We start from the raw sequence: 25,146 nt of genomic DNA, 5'->3' as shown, positions 1-25,146 counted from the left end.
TTAATTCTGAGAAAATGTCTCAAGTTTGCATTTAAATTCCCTGACTAATTGTTCCAGCATTGACCTGAAAGTTTCAAATTGAAGCTGAGGGGAAAAAAAAAAAAAAAAAATGTATTTTATTTATTTTTTTAATTTGTCTTTAATTTAATTTAATTTAACTTGTCACACTTTGAAGAAACGAAAGCATCCCGACAGAGAAGCTCTGAACAGAGAAAGGGATTCGGAGAGGATGAAGAATGCCTGTTGCACGAGTCAGTTTTCAATTCAAACATTACAGCGCGCGCACACACCCTCTTTACTTTTTGAAATCGGTTCAAGTATAAGTCACACCCACTTCCACTGTGAGATCAACAAACCAGACGCTAAAGTCCTCTGAGTCAGATGTGCGGGAAACGAAACCAAAGAAAAGGAAGCGCGCCTTTCGCACACAAACATGGCAGAGCTTCATATCCCTGCGAGGAAGAACCTCTCCTGCCGAATCTGCGGCGAGCTTCTCAGGAATCCAGCAACCATCCCATGTGGACACAGCCTCTGCCTGGGGTGCATCCAGGACTGCTGGGATCGGGACAAGGTGTACTGCAGCTGCCCCGAATGTGGACAGAAGTTTCCCTCCAGGCCTCGTTTGATCAAGAACACAGCTCTAGCTGAAGGGATAAAAGAAACGGAGGGAAGGGAGAAGAGGAAAAGAGGAGAGCAGCATTTAGCGGGGTCCCTGGAGGAGCCGGAGAGACCTCGGACCAGCACGGGAACATCTGGGAGCCCGTTGTGCTGGCGTCACAAGAGACCACTGGATGTTTACTGCTGCACGGATGAACAGATCATTTGTGCTCTTTGTGCTTCAGCTGAGCACAGAGGGCACAGAATTGGATTGGTGAAGGAGGAACAGAGGAGAAGGCAGGTACGTAAAAAAAGAAACACAGAAATTTCTTTATAAGTTACTTATTAGTAACTTATTATTAGTTACTTAGTAACTTATTTATAAGTTACTACCCCAGGAGGGTGATTTCACTAACTGCAAACCTGTTTGGTTGTAGACCGGCAACTGTTGGAGTTCAAATCCAGTTATAACTTTATGTAATCTGACAGCTTCACCCTCAGAAACAGAATAACTATCAGATTCAGAGCGACTACTGTTAATGAAAACATTGTGGCCTCTAAATAAGACGACACAGACAAGCTTTTTAGTTCAGTTTTACATTTCATGCGGATCTCCTCTGGGGAATCATCGTTCATCACTTATGGTACTTTTGAATTTACTTCCTGAGCCAGTTTGCTAACAAAAGAATGATTCAAATGGAATAAACACTGAAAATTGTCAATAAGGGGTTTGGCAGGACACGGATGCGGACTTCAGGGGTGAAAATCAAACTTGGTTTATTTTTCAAAACAACAAAAGTCAAAACAAAGGCGCGGCTGTAAATCTATTGTAAATGGATTTACAATGCAGAGATGTGTTGTTAAGGAAGCATGTGTTGCTGCTGCGTACAACTTATCAGACAGATGATAATAGACGGATGTATAGTTGATCACCTTGAATGTTAGACTGGATAGTTAGCCTGTTGATACTGCTGTTACTGGAGTGGTTTTCCTTTAAATTATTAAAAAGAAAACGTACTTTATGTTTAATGAAAGAAATATAACAGAACAAAAACATATATAATTTATTATTTGTTTTTTAGATGTATCTAATGATGTAGCCTTTACTTACTAAGTAGTTTTTCTCAAACAGAGGAACCCTTTGAATATTCTCAGGTGACTATTGCATTGGAATTTGGTTAAACAAATGTGCACCATGTCTCTATCAGCTCTGCCATTTGATGCCAGGACCAGGATCAGCTTGTTTTTCAGCAAGTATTTACATCAACATTAGGACTTTACAAAAGGTACAAATCCTCCCTTGGGGGTGCTTTTTTAGATCCTCAAATGTAAAATATTTATGAATAGAAATATTTTATTGACCTCAGAATCAGATGAGATAAGAGAGATCCAATATGTTACTGTACAAATGGTATGGATTTGTACTTGGATTGAAAAGGAGTTTGATTTGTAAAGTTTGTAACGTCGGCACTGGTTAAAAGATAACAGATTTATTGTACCGTGTGCTGAGCACGGAAACATCGAAGTCCTCGTTTTCATGGTTCTCTGTTTTTCCTGAGCAATTGTTAAAAATTCACCTTTTCTGTGTCGCCCTGTTTGATGTATGTTTCAAATCTACTAAAGACAGACTGAGCCCACAAAAAGGAAAACACTGATCTTTCCTCCAAGCAAATGCAAAGTGACACTTTAGTAGGCAAAAACGAGAATGTTACGTGAGAGCTGCTTTAACTCCAATTTCGCAATTCTTGAAACACAATGTGTTTGCTTACTTAAAATCCATTTAAGGAGGAGCTTAGGAAGAGGCAGACCAAACTACGGCAGATTCTGCAGGAGCAAGAGAGGAAGTGGGAGAACATGGGGAAGATGGTTGAGCAGATTCAGGTGAGTTTTATTGTTTGAGTGTGAGTGTTTTGTGCATCTCCCGGTCCAAAGATTCGCTGATCCTACTAACCTCTGTGTGAAATAGGAGGAGGCCATAAAAACAGAGGACTACTGTGAAAGCATTCTAGTCGAAGTCATTGACCGCCTTCAGAAACATTTCATGTCCACGAGGGAGCTGATAGGAGCTCAGGCGGAGGCGGCTGCAGCTCAGGTTTACATCTCACAGCAGACCCTCGAGAGGAAAATGGAGGAGATGAAGAAGAGGGATGCTCAGTTGGACTGTTTGGCACAAAGTGAAAGCAGTGTGCATTTCCTGCAGGTAATGCATTCACATCACTTAAAACTTTACCTGTGTACGAGAGAGTCTCTCTACGACTACATCCAGTCTCCTCTCACAGGAATGGCCCCGTGTGCGACGCCGCTGCGATGAAGATCTTTCATCGCAGCCTTTCCCTAAGGGTTCAGAGGATCCACTCCTCCCCTTCGAGGTTACAAAGAGAGCAGTCGAACAGCTCGGGAGGCAACTGGAGGAGTTCTGTGACAAAGAATTTGCTTCAATCTCCTCCGCTGGTATGTATCTTTGGTGACACGTGGAAACCCCGTCTCCTATCACAGTTTAAAACAAAATGTCTGTGTTCTTGTTTTTTTTTAAAGCAGACAGGGAAGAGCAGGAAGGATCAGATGGAGAGACGGATGAGGATGACGTGCAGCGAATATGTGAAGCCAGTGTACCAAACTTCCTTGGTTTGTATCTGAAACTGTTTTTGTAAAATCAGCTTCAATGGGCTGAATTTCCCATTCAGAGAAAGAAACTTGTCTTTATACCTTTCTCCCAGAGAGTCAGATTGTATAAAAAGGGATAGAATCCATAGAGAGTAGATTTGTGGTGGATGAATAAGAAAAATATAGATTTTCATGATGGAGAGAGGGTAACGAGACCCGCTGGACACCAAAAGGATGTGTTTTTTAGGCTTGCTTTAGCTTTTCAATAAGGAGAGGGTCTACGTGTTTTTTAATCTTTTTTTCAAAATAAAACTCTTAAGTTTTATTATCTAAATCTCACCAGCAAGAAATAAAAAATAAAAGTAAAAAATACGGGGTCACAGTCTTGTGTTCCATCTCATCCACTACAGCTCATCTTTTCTTATATTTTCTAAGCTCACTTTTTGGCAGAAAGGCATGACTGTTGGAATCTGTGGTGGACCCAAATGCTGACTGACTGGAGGCAAAAGAAAGTCTACATTAAATTCTAAACTACTATTATTAATACTACTATTATCTACTACTAAATCTACAATGATCTACTATTAAATTCTAAACTGAACAAAAAGCAGAACAAGACAGGAGAACCATGGAAGAGGAAACAACAAGACAACTGAGGACATCTAGGGGTGAAGACAAGAATAGAGGGAAACCCATAAACATAACAAATCCCACAAACTACAATGTCGATTCAGATTTTTCATTTAGTAAAATGTCAACAAAATATAGATAAAAGAAATTTATTACACAAATCAGTTGCATTCAGGCTTTGCCCCCCCAGATTATATAGACTAAAACAAAAAAAGACTCATAAACCAAAGAAGTCACAGTCAGTACTGTGTTGCACCTCCTCAGGCTTTTACAACCGCGAGAATCCTTCGGGGACTTCATCAATGAAAAACTTAATGCTTCACCAGTGTCATTGTGTTGACATGCCCCTCCTGAAGAAAAGTTTGAACCCTCAAATTACATTATCATCCTAAAAAAAGATACCCCAGCATCACTAAACCTCCTTTTGATTGGTGGAATGAGAAAAGTGGTCAAACTTTCCACGTCCACCGTAGAGGTAATAACTGCCATCTTCTCCGGTCCTTGACCTGACATCAACCCCCATATCGTTTATGATTATGGAAATTCATTTTTATGGAAGCTTCGTAATCCTGTTAATTGTTTCCACTGACAGCTCTCTGATAGTGACCATGTTCTCTACCAATCAGCCAGGAGCAACAGCTCCTTAAGTCAAATTCTTTTTACCTGCAGACTCATTTGTAGGGATGGGAATTGATAAGATTTTCACGTGTCCAATTCCATTTTCGATTCTGCTTAACGATTCGGTTCTTTATCGATTTCTTTATCAAAATTCATGCTGAATTCCCATCAAAAATGATCTGACTTTGTCTCAAAGGTCTCTCTGGAGGTAACAGGATTCTGACTAAATGGGTAGAGGAGCCTCAAACCAGAGAAGAGTTTCTGCAATGTGAGTTTGTCCTCAGACCCACCGCTCTCTATGGCCGCACTTCACACATTCAACAGCAACCATTACTCCAAAAGTGCTAATGTATCTTCTTCTTTGTCCCAGATGCATGTGAACTATCTCTGGACCCCCAAACGGCTCACCAGGACCTGAACATTTCTGAAGGAGAGAAAGAGGTGATACTGAGCCCACAGACATGTAAAATTCCAGCCATTCGTTATCCACAAAGGTTCATCCATCGACGGCAGGTGCTGTGCAGGGAGGGACTGCAGGCCGAGCGATGCTACTATGAAATCGAAGTGAAAGGGGATAAGGCTGAGATAGCCCTCGCCTACAGAGGACTAGACAGAAAATCCTGCACTAAAAGGTCCGCCTTTGGGGGAAACGAAAAGTCTTGGAGCCTGGATCGCTCTAGAACGTACTCTGTGAGCCACATGGCTAACAGCGTCCAGCTCACAACACTCCCGTGCCATCACAGGATCGGAGTTTACCTTAAATTCAAAGAGGGAACACTGTCTTTTTATGAGGTGTTGGACAGTATGAAATTTCTTTACAAGGTAGAAGCCAAATTCACAGAGCCGCTGTATCCAGGCTTCTGGCTCGGAGAGAAATGTTGCATCAGGATCTGTGATGTGAAACAGCACAGACTGTGAAGCAACTGTTTCTGTTTACAGTGACGTTTAGGTTATGCTTTTGTTTTCGGTCCATGTTTAGTTTTGCCTTAGTTTCCCTGCACTCAGTTTATTAGTTCACTCACTTCACCTGTGTTTTTTCCCTCAGCTGCACTCACTCTCCAATCACTCTCACTCCCTATTTAGTTTCCTGCCTCCCCTGTCAGTTTGCCGGATCTTTGTTGAATGTCAAGTTTGTAAACCCATGCCAAGATTCCTGCGTCCCATGATTTCCACGTTTTTTGAAAGTTAAGTATTTATTCCATGCCATGTTCTTTTTGTTTTGTTTATAGCTACGTTTTTCTCCGGCTCTGCCGCGTTTTATGTTGACACTTTGTTTTTGTTTAATAAACTAAACCCTTGTTTTTGGAAAGTCTGCATCCGTGTCCTCCCTTCCTCCCAAATCCTGACATTATACCGCCGGAAAATAGGCGAATGTCGAATAGAGCAACATTTATGTCTTTTAGACTTATTGGACGAGGAGATGATATGTCAATACCCAGAGCTAAGGTGAACTGGGGGTTCCACTGGATTCTATGGTAGGTCCTGAGGTGCAAACCAGAACACTGCGTGTTAAATCAGCGTGAATGTGACTGACTGCTGCTGTGTTCTCTGTGTTTATTAGTTTTGTGTTGTTGTGTCATGTACTCCTCAGGACCACAGAAGGATTGCCTCAGTGATCTCTGTGGGTGTATGGAACACCGTGCTGGTAGAATATCGGTTTGAACTGTCTTGAAAAATTCCTTAACAACACATTGCATTGTCAAAATGTATTTGAACTGTCTTGATTCAAGGGATTAATTCTGCTTCAGTCAGCGTTTCTGCTCAAATCATAAAGTTACTGCTGCATATTAAATATGAAGTACATCTACATTTGTACTTTTTTGGTTTGTTTGTCTTAGTTTGTAAAAACTATCAAATATTTGAGGCAAACAGCCTCGACTAATCATGGCATAAAGCAACTATAACATATGCAATTATTATTTCATTTGATTGAATTTGGCATCAGACGTTTATATAAAGAGCAAAGATAAACAGAACATAAGATGTAAGCAAGTTCAGTACCAGTAACTACATGAAGTATACACATTGTTTAATATGCTCATACACTGCCTTAAGTTAAACTTTTCTCAGTTTCTTAGGGCAAACACTTCCCTAAAATCTGCTTTGAATTTGGGACATTATGGGACACATTAGGCTGGATGTACTTTTACACAATTATGCTTTGAGGTAAATGCTAGCTTGTAATGTATCTGGTATCCATGTCTCTTTAATGGTCTTCAATGAAACAGCTCTCTATCAGGCAGACAGTAGGGTAAAAGTTGGAGACTCACTGAAGGGACTGGAAATCAGCCTGAGAAGAGTATTAATGTGACTCATAAAACAACAGAGGGTTCTAGCCTGACTAAGATTAGCATGGCTGGAAAAGTCTTTCACCGTGGCAGCTGTAAGTGTTTTAGGATGTAGAAGATGCTTTCTGCGCAGGTCAATGACACTGTGATTTACTGCTTATCTCGTTTAAACTCTAATAGTCATCTGAATTTGAACACATGGAATTTGAAGGGGAAGGCTTTTGTTTCAGGTTTCCATTTAATATTTAAATTCCATATCGAAATCCCAGTAATGTTGATGAATTATTTTTGAGCCAATCAACCCATGTGGAGCACACTGGTAAAAATACAATGTTGAAAGCCTTGTCTGTTGTCCAATCACATTTAATTTCCCCCTTTTGTTACTTTTTCCAACGTGTCTGCCCTCAGACAGTGACGTCCCCCACAGCCCTGCTCATTACACAACAGCTAATGGTTTCCAGAATTAATCTTCACAGACGTTTGACCCAATTTTGAACCAGAAAAATCCAGAAATACAACAGCAGCTTGTCCACTCTTTATTCTGATTATTTTCATCATTATTATACAATCATATGACAGAGAAGAAAAAGAAGCTGTAAGGGGAAGTTTTTAAGTGGGTCTCCTGTACAGATAGATGTATACTCAGTAAGGCCCCACACTCACCAGTTTAAACCTATACACACATTTATACGTGTACACACGCACACTTGAGCACTTAAAAAGTCATATTACTGTACTTTCACTATGAGGATGGTTCCCAGTAATTCTTATGAACCGACACTCAGGTGTCTTTTTCCTTTCAGCCACAGTTATTCTAGAGATATGATATTCTATGATATTGCTTTTACACCGACTGTGAAATTTACTGCTTTACTTGCAGAAAAGTGCATTAATCACATTCATTTTAATTTTTTGTTACTGCTTTGTCACCGTACTACTAAGATGAACTAAAACAATACAGACAAGACTTAAAAGTCACACCAGCAGTCCTATTGGATTTAACATTCATCACAAAAAACACAAAACAACACTTTTAAATGGATGAATAAGTGAGATGAATGAGCTTTGAGCCACCACTAGGGCTGAAAATGTCAAGTTTGGCCTGAAGATGAGATGAGATGTAACTGGACACTATCTTTACATTCACATACAGTGCAGAAGGATACTATCATTTTTCTGAGGTTAGTTATTTGGAGAGCAGAGAAGAGCTCATTAATGTACATTAACGTAGGACGTACCTGATACAGACAGGTTGTTCAGGTAATCTGGTGTTCTACCAGCAACGTCTATGACGCTTCAACAATATTTTAGAAATAGATTACCTTATATGTAAATGCTTAACAGTATCTAATATTCCATCTGTCTTGGAGAAGCGTGAAGTAAGAAGTTTTAAAGGTGCTATTTGCAATCTTGCCCCATAGTGAAGCCTGTTCGGGAGCCTGCTGCGACAGCTTTGAAAGCTTATGGTACCTCCACACTATCACGTTTGGATGTGCAGGATTTCCCAAGTTGGGAACGTAACAGTCGCAGGACGCCACACCATGACAATGTTGAGAATGTATGGGAATGTAAGCAAGGCTTTTTGAAGTGAAATGTATTTTATTATGTATTTGAATGTCTAACCATGAGATTGTTCTAACGTTAAACAAGAAGGCTACTTTAATGCCTAACAAAGGTGTTTGGGGGGGTGGGGGTCTATATAAAGACAACAAAAGGCTGTGATAACAACAATCTCAAGGTTGGACTCAGACATGAGTCACACACTTGGGAGTTGAGTTGAAATTATGTTTTTTATTGCTGTTTATTAGTGGAGCAGCTAGTGCAGAAGGATAACTGGCATTTTACAGCTGTGTAGAGCATTTTCCTACGCATCAGAAATTGACAAAAAAAAAAGGGTGCCACGAGCACTAAATGCTTATGTGAGGGGTTCTTAATAAACGTGTAATAGGTGGTGAGTTGGAAACGAAAATGTGATACAAACTTTTGGGTGTTGCAGAACAGCAGCAAACTCTAACCCCAAAACAAACTGGGAACCCAAACAATGGCTTTCAAATCTGTGGGTAAAATCCACCTATATAGATTCAGGGAGGATGACAGGCTTTGGACTCCTGCAAGAACATCAGTACACCTAGATCTTAAAAATATATATATATATACACTGGGAAAACAGTTTTTTTCAGATGTGTGCTTTGTTCTCACTGTTATTTGAAATATAAAAGTCCATAATTATGAAGAATTGTTTCAAGAAATGATGAAGATGGAAAAAAAGCTGCAACACTGCAGCAGAGGTAGCTACCTCCATGTTCTCACTTTGAAACCATTCCTCCCATTGGTTTAACTTGTATAAGTCTACTCTCTGCTCTGTCACTCTCAGCTGCTCTAATGCTACATTCATATAAATCTGAATCATAATTTCGGCTGACTGGGATTAATTTCTGTGGCAATCTGTCATGACCCAAGTGAAATTACAACAGCACTTTGAGGCCAGTGTTGCTGAAAAGTAGCAAACCAGTATAAGCAGAGGTGGAGACAGATGCTTCTGCATCACCTGACACGTGGTGCAGACACAGGATGTAGATGCTGTCCACACAGGATCACACTGACGTTAGCATTTTCATATCCCACAACAAGAACAAGCTGCACAAACAATAGAACATTTAAGTCTTAAAATACACAGTTTCAATAAGCATCACACAACATGAAAATATACACTACTGATGACTTGTAAAAGATAAATCTTTGTTACTTGTCACACCAACATAACTGCAAATATACAGGATTATAAATATACCCCATTTATACTTTAACACCATTGCTTTGAATACTGTAATAAAAAATAAATAAATAGATGTCATTTTCTGACTAACACTTTCTAAATGTGCTCAGTTTTAACCTGTAGACTGTTTTGCACAATTATTCACAATCAGTGTGTACAAAAATTAAACACATCAGTGGCAAGACATCCATCTCAACTGTGCCCGTCTTCAGTAACACGTTTAGGAGGCTTAGTATTCCACAGATGTACAGAAAACAGCCCGTTTGTGTGCGTGTACGTTTCTGCTTGTGCACGTGAGGAGGCTTTCAGGAATACAAACTATCAAATAAGCAGGCAAGTTGACATAATTAGGATTTTTGCTCCAGTGGCTCCTAATATTTTTGGTCCATTTTTTTTCTCTTTTAAGTTAATCATGTTTTGGTCAAAGTGAACACAGTTTGTGCTCCAATATAGACACATGTCTAAATATATGTTGCAATGTGTGAAACATATTTGATGACTGGAGTTAGATTCAATTCCACATGTGCACTGGGCAGTCAAAATGCCAGAATAATTGGAGTCAGCAATTTGCTTATACACCATAATCTCCTTTGTGCTATTGTAGCATCGAACAAGCAAACTGGATGTTTGTTTCAAATCCTCATGAACAAACTGTGCTTGCTAACACTTAAAAAAATCATACTGCCTTGTCTTTCAGTCTCATGAGTTTAAAATAAGCTCTCTGGTCGCTTTCAGTGCAGTTCTGCACATCAAGTCTGTTTTTCTGTGCTAGAATTCAAGTGCTATTTATCAACTTTTTATTCTTTGGTGGTGAAACTGACATTATTTTCTGTGGAACATTTGACAACATGAATGTGATGGCTCTCGTTTTCTTCTAAGAAAAACTATTTTACCTTAGATAATATTACTATACTGTACATACCTTTTTACAGAATGAACAAGGATTGTTACACATAAACTACAGCAGGAGTTCTACTTTCTAACAAAAATAGGTGTCTTTAGAGCAGCCTTCTATACAGAAAGTCCTGTAAAAACAAATCCACATGATGGGATGTATTTTGTAGATCAGAATATCTAAGAACAGATGAGCATGTCTGTGCTTAGTATTGAAACACTGCATAATATCTAACAGATAACTCGGTCTGTGTCACGCTGTGTATGGCTTTGACACTCAGTATTGCTACAGAGGGAAGCAACGAAAACTCTTCGATTTTATTACTTTAAATGATTAAATTCACATTCACCTCAGTTTGTTGTGCCACTGTACTGAATGAGTCCTTTACAACTCAAACCTTCCACCACACAGACTCCATTACATTCATTCAAGCCTCCTGCACTGTGCAGAGATGTGCATTGTGCTGTTGGGCTCATGTCCACTGATGTACCTTAGACTAAGGCAAAATCACAGAACTTCAACTAAAGTGAACAAACCTGATGATTTTAAATATGCGTAGTTTATTCTCCTGCTCGTTAATATATATATATATATCTCTGAATGATTTTTCCAGATTTTGGGAAATATGGAAACACTGTGGACATTCAGGTTGCTCCTTGGTAAAGTTTTGGGAAGCGTATGCTCATGATTAATTGAGTGTCTTTGTAGTTTTGTTGCATTAGTAGGGCAGTGGTGGGGATACTTGGTGCAGGAGTGACCCCCAGTGGAGATTTATGGCTGAAAAGTAAAGTGTTATACAGGACTAGGTTTCTGAGGGTTGTTTCTTGGGGTTGGACAACACTCAAGAGTCAGACTCTGGTGTAACAGGCGCAGTTGGTGTTGTTGGTGTGGTAGGGCTTATGGCAGCGTTTTGGTAGCTCGTACCATAGCAGATGTTGGGAGACAAAGAGTTGGGATCCAGGACTTTATTCCCTGCTGGAGTCAGGTAGGGTCTGCGTGCCGGAACTGAGGATGCGTCACCGGGCTTGGCGCCAAGGATAAACCTAGCCTCGTCTTGCTCCTCAAGGTTGGATATGTCTTTCATCATAGTTTTACGGTAGGACACAGAAAGCTTATTGGAGCCATCTGACATCAGGTTGAAGTAACGGGCGATGAAGACAATAGGGAGAGGAATCATGGCCACTACAATGAGAGCGAAACACATGGCCAGAGCCCAGGGAGGGTAGCTCTCGAAGCGTTCTTGGGCCTAAAGCAACAGAAAGGGTTTAAGTGATGATGTGCAACTCGAAAAGAAATACAAAAGAAACATCTTTGACCAGATCTGAATCAATTAGCCACCAATCAGCCTTAACAGCCATACAATAAAGGATTGTAACCTTGTTAAAATGCAATATTCTGCCATGATATTCCACAACAAATGTTCATAAACATCCATCCATAGAAACCCTTACAGCAACCCACAGGGCCATTACGATGCCAGACAGCATAGGACACCCCAGGAGTTCCTGTGTCCCAGCTCCAACAGGTGTGAGGAAGCATGGGGTGGAACTACTGAATATTAGACAGGTGTTTTTAGGCTTTTGGCTGATTTATGTAAAGACCCACTTCGCCACAAACACCAGTGTTAATTTTCGGGAGCTAAAGTAGATCCATAAATTTTGCATAGAAACATTCTTGTAGCTACCACAACTCAGACAAGTAGTAGAGATGACATTATTTTGCTGTAACCAATTACATAAATAATATACTTGATCCAATGATATTTACATGATAAACATAGAATACCACATTTATATAGTCTTTTTTAGAGTGATTACATATGGCACCCCTGTCATTTTAAGAAAAAGCCTTTGTTTGTCCAAAGTGTCTGTTATATGGTTTGATAATGTCAAAGCCATTCTAAAGCCCACGAGATCACACACTCACTCTCACCCACACCAACACACAGACACACAGACTGACCAGCTCTTGAACCCAAGCATTATATCCCGGTGGGCTGATGGCCATCTCTATGACCGTAGCTGAGATGAGAACGATGAGACAGAGAGGGGAGACGTATTTCCACAGGTAGAAATAGATCATAGATGGCCGAAAACCCAACATGTCCTCCAGGTCCTGCATGAACCTGAAAAAGACACAATAGGAAAAAGCAAAAAAAAAAACAACAAGGACAATGTACCACCAAACAGAGCTGCAGAAATATTAATCGCAGACATACACAAATGTTAATCTCACCTTTTAGTGCCGTATATCCAGGCAACAGATATATTTTCCAGGATGACCACGACAGTGAGAGGCAGACCAGCTGAATAATCATCGAACATGGTGACAAAATAATTTCCTGAGCGCTGAACAAACAACAGGCCACAAAAAAAAGCCACAATGCAGCAACACACTGAAAAAAAAACACACACAAAAGGAGAGATTAGACCTCATTCAGAGGAAATTATGGGAAAAAGTTCAAGACGTTTGTCTAACAGCCAGTGAGTGGTTTTATTTCCTGTTACTGTTTTGCATTCAGAACACTCGAGCAATGTTACAAATCCTAATGCAGCCCATTCCCAGATGTACTTTAATCCTTTCTAAGTGCTGAGTAAAGGGTTTCATCTACTAAAAGCAAAGGTCTGTGAGGGGGAGACAGACTGGTGGTAGGGTGGGGGAGGGCATACCTGTGAAAAGTTCCTTCTGGACTTTGTACGTGTCAAGGACGGGTGTGGTGATGCCAGTCATGGTGCCGATCATGCTACCCAGACCCAGGTTGATAAGCATGAAGAAGAACATGACTGACCAGAATGGAGAAGCTGGGAAATGGGTCATGGCCTCTGTGAAGGCGATGAAGGCCAGGCCAGTGCCCTGGACTGACTGCAGAGAGACGATAAGGGCTGTGAGAAACAGCACTTGTTGTGGATTCGGCTGTTATGTGTGAAAAAGACTTACCTTGTTGAGCTCGTCCTCCAGAACGCACGGCTCCAGACCCAACTGGGCAAAGCCGTCCTCTCTCACCGTCTTGATGACTCCATACATCTCAGCGTAGTCTGATGTCGTTAGATGGGAAAAGTTTACATGTGGAGGAATGAGGTCGTGGCTCAGGACGTTAGAGTTGAGGTATCCCAGGATCTTTTCAGCATTCCTGCAGAAAAAAGAAAGAACAGGATCAGAATGATCTTGATGCAGGCATACGGCTAGATATTAAGAAATATTAAGCTAAACAAATATAAGCAAACTTAATTGACATTTACTTATTGGGCATTTACTGTTGAGGAAATAAGCTCAATATAGTGTTCAAACACCACACAGTCCTAGTATCAGATGTATGTGCGGTATGATGGTTAAAGTGTCAGGCACTAAACCACCTGGACTGTAGTTTCTCTAATTTACCGATGGTCACACATTCTGTAGTGTTAGGTTAAAAAAGAGTTAAACCAAAAAACCATGACAGAAAGGTTGTTGGAAGTGTTCAACTTACTCTGTGACACACTTTTCATTCATGATGTTGGCCTTAAAGCCCAGCACAGCAAACACCACCAACGTGGCCAAAATGGAGGTCAAGAAGTTGATGATAGAGACGAGCACAGCATCGAAGTGACAGTTGTTGTCTATCTTATTGTAACTGGAGAAGGCTATGACTCCTCCAAACCCCAGACCCAAGGCGAAGAAGACCTGGGTGGCTGCTTCCCTCCACACCTGGGGCTCCAACATCTTTTCCAACTGAGAAATGAGGAGAGGAAGTTCATGAGAACGAGTATTATCCCGAAGAGGTAAAAATATCATGGAATGAGAAAACTATGGGAAGACACAGCAGTTCACACAGCAGGATCACCTTGGGAGTAAACATGTGAGCGATGCCATCTACTGATCCCTTCAGCATTAAACCCCTGACCAGGAAGCAAAACAGCACCACGTAGGGGAACAGAGAGCTGAAATACATTACCTGTGAAGGTAAAACAAAAAAAACATACACTTAAGATACATCCATAATTCATATTTTTCTCTCCTCTATTTCTGTCTCATGCTTTCCACAACTCTACCTTCCCAGAGGAGGCGATTCCTCTAATGACAGCGAGACAGACAATGATCCAGGCCACCAGCAGAGATAAGGTCATTTGGACATTGAGGCCGCCGCTCTCTGCGATGGTGCTGGTTGTGTTCAGAGTCTGCCGGTACCAGAAATAGGTGGTGGCCGAGCTTTTGTCACACTCCGGCTCCACAACTGTGCACCAGAGGGAAAAAAGGGGAAGTTTACTTAGAGCGATGGCAAACGCGCAGTAAAAGAAATAGGTGTGAAGACACAACAGGGACACAGGAGGTTGAGGAAAGCAGAGGGGGGAGACACACAGAGACCGAGCATGTCTGTGCAGGGTCAATATTCTCAATTCACAGCTGGTTTACACCTCTCAGATGCCAGTGTGCTACACAAGGTCATCTGTCTACTTAGTATGCAAAGCATGAACCTCCAATTCACATAAACACCAGACATTTTTTCAATGTATACTCAACCTTGAAGAAAAGCTCTCTACTGTATGTGGCTGATATTAGAGTCAGAAATTGTTAAAATACTGCAGGAAGATGTCCGTTTCGTTAGTCCAGAGGCAAATAAACCTATACAGGTGCAAAGGTTATCTCTTTATAAATGAGTCTGCAGTGTGTCTAACATATATCCTAAATTCATTGATACATTTGTTGATTGTCTATTATGTCTTAGTCTGCTACACTGGAAATAGATCAACGACAAGCTAACTGAGTGAAATATTCGACATTCTGCTTCTGTCCCTCATTGTGAGTGGCTGAATCTCTTCTCCTCATCTCACTGCCAGCAGTCTGAGCCTTGCTGAGTCATGGACGTGCCGAGTGTTTCTTGGCTGCCCTGTGGGCTACTTTATTATCACCACTAATTGAATAAACTCCAGAGGGTTTCAGTATGGATTATGTCAGAGAAGTGGTGACAGAGAGCTGTAAGGGACTGATGTGGATGACGCAACGCAAACATATTCCCAAACTTTGTAGCATTTAAGGCATGATTGTGAGGAGGATGCCCTGCTATGTTTGGCCTCATCAGTGACACAAATTGATATAATTCCAAATATGACATAATCCATAACATGTTATTATACTGTATATGTTGACATTTGTCTCAAAGCTGATAAACTAAAGCTTTAAAATTTCAGTCACTAGTAACCAGCTAGCTGCAGATGGCCTGGCCTATCTGATCGTATGCCAGTGTTTTCCTTTTCTTTTTTCTTTATCACTACCAACAAGAAACTGGCATCAAATCATGGTGAGCAACTTTAAAGGGCACAAAGATTTTTGATTTGTTTAATTTTGTCTTCATAGCAAAGAATTTAGCTGAAACACCAGCACGAAAGGTCACAAGCTTTAGTTCAGCAGGTAGAGGACTTATATTCTCCTCGTTAGGTCAGCTGTTTGATTCCTGTTTCCAGCCACTGCCAGCTGCTGAGCTGCAGTTTTTCATAGAAAGTGTCACATATTTAGTTTTTGCTCTCCCAATTACTGAAATGAATCTGGCGCCTTTGCTAGAGAGGCAGTTGAACAAAGGCGACCTGGTCGGCCTGCTGATTTAGACATGTAAATGGGACGTGACAGGGCAAGATAGTTAGTGGCGGTTGAAATGCAAAATAAAACACCGGCACACTGTCTAGCACCTATAATGGGTTGGGTCAAAACTAAGGCCTCAGTGAGACCAAAAATATATTTCAAGCATCCTTGAAGAAATAACCTTCTCGTCCCCTTTAGATTGAGTTTGAACTTTCATGTTGAACTTCTGGACAACATGTTCCTGTACAAAACTCTATTTCTTCATGATTTACAGCCACCATTTCAGTGAGGCTCCATAGGTTTCATTCAGCCTTTTTGCAGTCTTATTTTTTTAGATTTAAAATACATCTCAACAACACGAGCCAAAATTTTTTTGTCATCACTCATTTGCCCCCAGAATGTGAATATACATTACATCTGCATCGACAAACTAACAAACAACAGCACACTGTCACACAAAACCTATATGGTGAATTTATAACTACATGTTTTACCTGCTTAACACCACCATGTTAGCTGTATTTGTGTCATTTTAATTTCAATTCCATCTTTGCCATGTCTCTGTTGTGTTTTTACATGCTCTTCCAAAGAATTTAAGGCCCATGTCACAGTAAATTGCCTGTCACTAAGTCGATATTAATTGTCACTCACTGGCAAGTGTCCCATTTTTTCTGATTGGACAATCACTCCACGGCAGAGGGTACTGGAAGGAATGGAAAAAGTAGAAGATGCTCCAACCAATGATCACATTGTAGTAGAGACCCACAAAGCCACACACCTAGATAGATAGATAGATAGATAGATAGATAGATAGATAGATAGATAGATAGATAGATAGATAGATAGATAGATAGTCATTTGGCAGCATTCCTTCTAATATGTGAAATAAACAGGCACAGTACATGAAATAAATCACAAGTATATGATGTTAAGCTTAACATCATCATTTCTTTGCAGAACAGCATCTGTGCAAAATGAGAGTAGCATGCAAACGAGGCATCAGGCTGTGTGCATGTCCCATGTTGCTGTCAGTCTTCTTAGTAGTCTTGCCAGCAAGGACATTCAGACTCTCGATAATGTTGAGGAAAGCATGAATAATTAAAGTGTTCTCTTTTTAGCCGTGATATTCTTTGAGGTATTTATAGTTCTCTCTGTGAAAGTCATGCAACTTTGAAGAAAGGCTACCTTTCACTCTCAAACACATCAGTGACACCCAAAAATCCAATAGAGCACTGTGGTGGTATACATAAGCCATAACACAGTAGATTTTTTATTGTTTTTAACTGTCTAACCATGTATTTTGTAACATGTAAACATAAACATATACATTCATTAACCCTGACTATTTGTGGATGACAGTGCTGTAGAAAAGTAAGGGAATGCATATGAAAGAGAGGTAGAAAAAAAAATGACAGCTAAAAACATTGTGCAGGATGGTTATCAAACCAGTTATCTGTAACACCTGGATTAGCGCCTTCCACCATCCCTTCCTTTCTCCTTATTATGTTTGAGGCTACTTCAACAGTAGTGAAACGTGGAAAGAATACACTGTTACACAGTAACACATATGGAGATACAGCACATCGACATGCAGATGAATTTCAAGGTTAAGCTGTGTCTGTGTAAGAAGCAGAGTAAGAAAAGCATAGTAATGGTACAATTTTTGAGCCCGTTTTTGTAAGGTCCAGCTTTTCATGTTCTGTCATCAGATGTGTACCTACGTATAGTCTGTATAGAAGGCCTTTTAACCATTCCTAGCCATACAATACAGTTTGTTCATCCACTGTTCTCACAAACCTTCATTCAGCGCTTCACAGGCAGAGCTTTTCTCTCTATAATCAAACACTCATGATCATATCCGGGCAGTGAGGGGGTTTAGTGTCTTACTCAAGGATACTTTGGCACGCAAAGGAGAAAAAATCTTTCGATTGGAAAAGATTACCACCCAGTGACCATATATCCATATCTATTTTTATCTATCAGCAGCGCTCTATTCTAACAGCTTCATGAGGTAATAACTTGAAATACATTTCAGTAAATAGTTCTTTATGTCATCTTAATGTGTTGATGTGAGAACATCAGTTGTGTTGTCAGTGTAGTGTTGGTTGGCATGAAAAAATATTTCACAATATGTCAAGAACGAGTGACTCAAGGAAAAAGAAATTAAAGTACATCATTACTTTCAGTCAGTCTGAAAAAGTGCAAAAACTTTGTCTTTGATTGCCACAGCAAAACAATCAAACGCAGTGTTCAAACTCGCTCTCACGAGGACTGTCACAGGACAAACAAAGCAAGACTCATCTCTGCTAAAGAGGGTAAGCTGATTAGAGTGACTGGTCATAAATCATCAATCAACAGTACCTCAGATTAAAGTCTACACGAATGCTTCACACTGAGCAAGTGGCTGATGAAAACATATACTTAAGAGTTTGTGACTCAGGCCTTCTAAGAAACTGCTGCAATGAGGCCTCTACTCGAAAAGGACAATCAGAAGAGGAGCATTCAAAGCTTTTGTCTTAGGGGTAAAAAAAAAAAAAAAAAAAATCACGATTTCCCCTTCTAACCTTCATCTTTGTTAGACACGGGAAAAGAGGAATAGATGGTATCTCATCTGTGGGTCCCACCGTGGAGAACAGAGGAGGAGTGCTTTGATGCTTAGCAAACATCGCTAACACAGCATTCTGCAGATACGTGCCATCTTGTCTGGTTTGCACTTGGTCGGACCATTATGTTTATCAACTGGACAATGATCAAAAACACACCTCTATGTAACGCCTATTAAACGTAATAAAAGAGTGAAAGAGTGCTGTGTCAGGTGACCTTGCTTAAAGAATCCCCTGACCACAGCCCCAATGAAATGGGTTGGGATGAGTTGGACCTCAGTTTGTAAGATATATGACAGGTCTTGAACAGAACTAAGAGCTGCTTCAAGGAATTCCAAGTGATTATACCATGAAGCTGTTGAATCATTGAATATCATTGAAAAAAAGGCGGCTAGTTTGAACAATTTGAAATATTAATTTTCTAGTTTGGATGTCTTCAGTATTGGTCAACAATGTGGAAGGTGGTCAAAATAAAGAAAAACGTATGCCTGCGTGTGCACGTCTAAACTTTTGACTGGTACATGAGTTAAAGAGTGAAAAAATGACTCCATAAATCACACAGACAGAGTTTTGGCTTCTTGTTGTTGCGTCCTGAAGCTGGTGCACATTCAGCACATGTAGTTCTATTCAACAGCGGGATTTGACAGCTGTTCCCAATCCACAACCTCTCTGATTCTTATCTGAGGACCCATACTTTTCCTTCCTGCCACGCTGCTGTCAAACTGCTTTCCCATGGTGCCACTTAACAGCAACAGCCAAAGGAACTATTGTCAAGAGTATATTTTAGGCTTACAGCTCTGAATTACGCTAATTAAAGAGAAAGAAAACAGTCTTACCATCAGGCTTGACATGCCTATCCCACCCAGACAGGGACACACATAGTTCCACACCCCAATGCTCCCACGTCGGATCTTCTGACCCACTGCTAGCTCCAAGAAGAAGAGTGGGATGCCGATGATGAGGAGGAGGATGAAGTAAGGAACCAAATAGGCACCTGAAACAGATGCAAATATACTTGCATGTTATGCAAGATTTCCAATTGTATTAACATTGGTATAATATATCTTGCTAAATGTGATTTATTTCTTTAAGTCCATTACCAAACACTCTTTGAAACTGAGGCTAATTTTAACAGAAGTCTAAATTTGTACCCTTTGGAGCTTAATCTAGGGTGGATTCACCAAGATGCAACAGTGTTTTATGTGCTAAAGGGTGAGTCATCTTCCTGAATGTGAAGACATATGGCAGCAAAAATGTACGATTAACACATAAAAGGCAGGAATTAAATTAATTGACACACACGTCTCATAGTGGGTGGAGTAATGAGGCAGAGAGATTTAGCTGGGATCTTTAAATCAGCTTCAAGTGAAGGCGCTCCATCACATCCTATTTAAGGTCGAGCCAGCTAGTACAGAAGAAGTGATATATGACACCTGAAGCCAAGCATGAAGACAAACCAGGAAGAATAATAGGAGATGTCGAAAGAGGTAAAGGGCTGACGAGAGGGCTAAAGAGTAAATGAGGGAGGGGGAAGCCCACACGGTGATAATGTTGCAAACAACACAAGCCTTTAAATGTAATTTAATTGGCCGTAAGACATCAAGTTACACTGTGAAAAATGGCTCCTCGCCAGGTCGCACAGAGGTGAGACCTCTGGACATAAATCGAGCCAATTGGCAATAAATCCTATATATAGGCACAGAGAGTAAAGCTGAAAACACATTGACCGATTGAAACGACAGCCAGCCAGTCCATGATGACAAGGTGTTTTTCCAGATAGTGAACAAAGGTTTACAATATGTACGCATCCGATTACATACATGCATCCCAGACAAAAATAAAACCTCATCCCTATACTGTTACATTCATGTTTTTCAGTATCAGTTGAGCTCAGCTCGCCCTGCTGGCTGTAGTAATCAATAGTGCAGCTATTCTTGGACTTTTCATCACAATACAGCCGCTCTCTTGGCAATTCTGTACTGAGTGAAAGGGCCATGTATTTTTTGATGGTTGAGGTCACACAGCCATTCCACAGACAAACAGGAAGTTTAGGCCATATATGTACCAATCAACAGAATTGTTCCAAATTGTTTCAGGTGTTTCAAATGGATTGAGATCCAATGGTTGGGAAGGTCACAGCATGGGATTCACATCATTTTCATTCTAAACAAAACATTCAGTGACCACTCATAGATGGGACCATTGCCATCCTAGAATAGACCACTCTTGACCACTCAGGATTGATATATTTCATTATATGATCAAGCTGATCACCAAGGACAACTTTACACTGACCTGCAGCGACTTTTTCCTCTAACGAGACAAGTGGGCCAAAGCCATGCCCAGAATACATCCATCCATTTTCTACACCCGCTGAAACCGTTGGTCGGGTCGCGGGGGGGCTGGAGCCTATCCCAGCAGTCATCGGTCAAGAGGCGGGGTACACCCTGGACAGGTCGCCAGTCCATCACAGGGCCACACAGAGACAAACAACCACACACGCTCACATTCACTCCCTCCTAAGGACAATTTTAGAGACACCAATTAACCTAACATGCATGTTTTTGTTTTTTGGTGGGAGGAAGCCACAGTACCCAGAGAGAACTCATGCATACACAGGGAGAACATCCAAACTCCACACAGAAAGGCCCCAGCCGGAAGTTGAACCAGGAACCCTCTCGCTGTGGGGTGACGGTGCTAACCACCACACCACCGTGTAGCCGCCCAGAACACAGTAAAGGATAACTCATCTGACAATATCACTTCACATCTCTGCAGACCACAGTTTGTGGTTTTGGCACCACTGAACCCCTACATATGCAGCCACGTCTGCATTGAGTGGCTTATTCATGACAGTTCAAGTCTGATCACATCCTACACTGACATTCTCAGCTATTTGAGGAGGAGTTTCCCTCTGTTCTTTCTCACATATCACACTAACATATGAGCATCAATGTCATCAAATTTGAACTGTCAACCTTTATTTCTGACCCAAATTACCAACTTCTCTCTCATCGATTGTTTCCTTTTACCATCTTTACTCAGAATCAGAAATATTAACACAATATTAACACAATATCCAAGTCTCATTTGTTAATATCTCTGTCTTTATCAGTGTCTGTCTTTTGTGACACCCCTAATCCCTTTGTATCCTATTCAGGAGGCTGTATTTACTTTTTTTTTTTTTTCATAAAACCTTATAAAGTCAGCTTAAGGTTTAGTACAAAGACCTGAAGTGTGATGAAGAGTAAAATTGACTTTTTAGGACAAGTAAGGCTGATGGATCTGATCTGTCAACGTGTTCCTCAGAGGACAAGAGGATAACTTCAGACTAGATTGTAGTAAATTGAAAGCAAAGATGCTGGAAATTAGATTACGTTTTTTTTTGTTTCATTGTTCAGTGTTATGGAAAGTCTAAATAACTTTTAAAAGGCCAAGATTGAAGTGAATTTACTCCACCCTCTCAAACTGCACCCAGCACTGGCGTCTTGATGTACTCAACAATCCTGGAGTACTCATCACTGAAGAAAGGTGAGAAGTTAAACCACAGGAGATCAACATTAAAAGTTTAAGTTGCTCTGTAAATGCATTGAAGTATAACTTAATGCATATTACAAATATTAAGATATGTGTATGGATCTCTTTTAATTCAACTAATTCAAATAGTCTCAGTTCATAAATACATCATCTTAGGGCAATTTGCAGTGAGGTCAAGACAATTTCATCAAGATAAACCCCAGAACTCCCCTCCTGTCTTTCTGTCATAATCTGTAAAGGTGCTGCTGAGAACACAACAGAGATGAATATTTCATATTGTAAAACCACGAGGAGTACCTTTTAAGTTCAGTCTAAATGTTTATTTTTAAAACTGCTTCATACTGAGGATAGTTTTTGTCCAGTTGACACCAGTTGCCTTTTGTGGGACATCTAAAAAATAATAAGATTCAGTAACACTGTTGCAGTGTAAACAGAAAGCAGGAAGTTGCTTGTGATAGATGTGTGAGTCAATCATGGGAAGGAAACGTACTGAAATACAGGTAATGTTCAGGAGGTGAATGTGGAATTTAAAAAAAAATGGTATTTTCTCAATGAAATGTGCTCCAGAACATAATTAAAAACAATTGATGTAATTTGGTTGTAACTGTATTCAGTTTTTCTTTAAAACCTTCTACTATGTGTGCTGCTGAGATTATTGTAATTATCATCCAACAGCTCACCTCCTCCATTTTTTTGGCACAGGTACGGGAAGCGCCACACGTTCCCCAGACCCACAGAGAAGCCCACCTGGGCCAGAATGTACTGCAGTTTGCTGTTCCAGGCGGGTCGCCCATCGTTTTCGGGCACTTCTATCTGGGGGGCTTTCTTCCCCGCGGCTGCTCCGACGTTCAAGGAACTGCTCTTATAGTCGAGCTCCTCGTGTGCGAGCAGGTCAGCCACAGACTCTGTGACGTGCTCATTGCTCTGCTCGCGCTGTGTCACCTTGCTGTTCTTAGGCATCAGGGAGGCTGAGAGTTGGGAGGGGGTGGGGGTGGAGAGAGGAAATAAGAAAGACAGAGACTGGGAGGAACCGTAAAATGTGACAGAAGCAAAGAGTGGAGAAGAGATGAATGGATGCGGCTGAAGGGGTGGACAGCTGGATTCCTCCTCTTGGCTTCAGTCCTGCATCAGGAACAAGACAGAAAGGTTCAGTTTCAAATTGTGTTTCAAGAACATCATCAGGTTGAAGTTGCAATGACAAGCTACTACTGGGTGATAATTGATTGTACAATTTTACACTGAACAAAAAAACGTTGATGTAGAGTCATTTCATGTTTCTTTTTTCCTGCTTGTGGTCCTTAAGTAACACTTCACACAGTCGCTGACTCCATTACACCTCTATTTAATGCTTAGTTAAGCTTGTAATAAAACACTGAATTGTAGCACATGGTTATGTTTCCACAGAGTCATGAAAGATGCCAACACAAAGGCAGGAGAGCATTTGTCAAACAGGTGTGTTCACTAAATCCCTCCTGACTTTTCGGTTCTAAAAATTCCCAATTCTGCAAATTGTTCCATTTAAATTCCCTGCTCTGCAAAGCTTAACTTTTAGTGATGTTTTTTTTTCTCTCCTGCAAATCCCCTAATCCTTCGAAGCCTCACAGCAGCATTCATCCTGACCCCTCTTTCAGTGAGTGGGTGGTTCGGCCCAAACGTAATAGAGGAAGTTAACATGATGCTTGGGATAAAGTGCCCTCATGTGCTCTCCTGATCCACATTGCAGGCCCCTCTGTAGGCTCATTACTTATTGAGTGAGCTGTTTCTCTGTTATAAAAATCTGCCGTCAGAACACTGCAAAGCTAGAAAAAGAAAAAATAACGAATGGAAAAAGAGAGACTCTCTTGTGTGGTTTGTGACTGACTCTGGTTAATCATTTAAAGTTAAGGGAAACAGTATGATGCCAAAGCTGAATGAAGACCCCTCATGCATGTGGCACACCAGTGATGTGCATGAGCCGTCATCGTCACGATACTCAGTGCTTACTTCTGCCTAAAACAAGCTTTCTTACTACCAGCAGATTCACCACAAAGACCTGCGATGTTTCACATCTCCACTTAGAAAAAACATGAAAGCTACACATTCATGATATGCTTTCCTGCCTTGAAAATGGATTTCCTCCTCCGTGCATGTCAAGATGAGCCTATGATGCAATAATCCATGAACCGCCATTCACAAGTCTTCATAATCCTGTGTGCATTAACTGTAAAACCCCCAGCGCTGCTTGTCTGTCTTGTCATTCAGTCTAACTCCACATTGTACAAGACATAGTACGTAATATCAATCAGCAGCTGCATCATCCTGCCAACACATCAGGTCACCAAACCAATAATCCTACTGGAAAGACAAAATCAACACACAGTTCAGATGACCCAAGCCAATACTTAGTCAGTCACTGTGGAGTGGTTTCATACATTAAAGGCTTGTAAAAACCTTTGATATTTTTTCTCCTCGGTCATTCAGTGTTTTGTCCTTGAGGTGAAATCCCAGAACACAAGTAGGGTACAATCTATCTGAAATGTGTGTTTATTCCTTTTACTGGACCTGATTCTGCATCAGTTTAACTTCTGTACATAACCTCATATCGTGCTTGTTGTCATGCTCATTCTGAACAAATGACACAGCAAAAGAACATTTTTTTAATGTATATATTCAGAGTAAATATGATACGCTTTCTGTAAGGAAATACACACTTCTATACCCAGGAAATTAGAGGTTGTTCTCTCCCGTGAGTCCATATTCTTGCATATTAAGTGTTAGCGCACTTACTCATTTTAATACGCCCTCATTCATAATCAGTTAGCATGACAATTATTTTCTTGATTAGGCCAAAAACTGTCTCAGTCACAAATCCCCCAAGGCAAGGATAGATGAAATGGTGGTAATGCCCCCCCCCCCCAACAAACTAATCTAAATCCCAATATAAAACACTTTTAGTTTCACATATGAGAAAAGGAAGCTCTCAATAAAATACTGGACAACATGGAATGTAAATATATTTAAAAAAAAGGGATGATTGAATCAGTTATCAAAGTAAATGTTTACCAG

The 25,146-nt window shown here is 40.6% G+C and overlaps 2 protein-coding genes across 3 annotated transcripts; one reads left to right on the top strand and one right to left on the bottom strand.

The window, feature by feature from the left end:
- Positions 1 to 353: 353 nt before the first annotated feature.
- LOC142377165 (tripartite motif-containing protein 16-like protein) lies at positions 354 to 6,228 on the top strand. Of its 2 annotated transcripts, none has more exons than XM_075461000.1 (7): positions 354 to 898; positions 2,383 to 2,478; positions 2,564 to 2,797; positions 2,877 to 3,048; positions 3,136 to 3,222; positions 4,646 to 4,717; positions 4,820 to 6,228. In XM_075461000.1, the coding sequence occupies exons 1-7, from the start codon at positions 434 to 436 to the stop codon at positions 5,365 to 5,367; spliced, it is 1,674 nt and encodes a 557-aa protein (XP_075317115.1). In that variant the 5' UTR covers positions 354 to 433; the 3' UTR covers positions 5,368 to 6,228. The 2 variants fall into 2 exon arrangements, with proteins under 2 accessions (XP_075317115.1, XP_075317114.1); XM_075460999.1 differs by having other exon boundaries at positions 3,133 to 3,222.
- Positions 6,229 to 7,269: 1,041 nt separating this feature from the next.
- On the bottom strand, positions 7,270 to 23,211 carry LOC142377164 (sodium-dependent neutral amino acid transporter SLC6A17-like). Its single transcript, XM_075460998.1, has 11 exons — positions 22,782 to 23,211; positions 19,401 to 19,558; positions 16,613 to 16,739; positions 14,437 to 14,618; positions 14,229 to 14,339; positions 13,875 to 14,116; positions 13,346 to 13,538; positions 13,078 to 13,270; positions 12,644 to 12,803; positions 12,371 to 12,533; positions 7,270 to 11,654 (listed from the first exon to the last, which is right to left on the bottom strand). Exons 1-11 carry the CDS (start codon positions 23,059 to 23,061, stop codon positions 11,250 to 11,252), a joined length of 2,214 nt encoding a protein of 737 aa, XP_075317113.1. The 5' UTR covers positions 23,062 to 23,211; the 3' UTR covers positions 7,270 to 11,249.
- Positions 23,212 to 25,146: the final 1,935 nt, after the last annotated feature.

The sequence above is a fragment of the Odontesthes bonariensis genome, chromosome 3 (assembly GCF_027942865.1).
Source record: "Odontesthes bonariensis isolate fOdoBon6 chromosome 3, fOdoBon6.hap1, whole genome shotgun sequence".
NCBI classification, from domain to species: domain Eukaryota; kingdom Metazoa; phylum Chordata; class Actinopteri; order Atheriniformes; family Atherinopsidae; genus Odontesthes; species Odontesthes bonariensis.
Note: the sequence above shows the minus strand (reverse complement) of the source record. Positions and strands in the feature narration are given on the sequence as shown.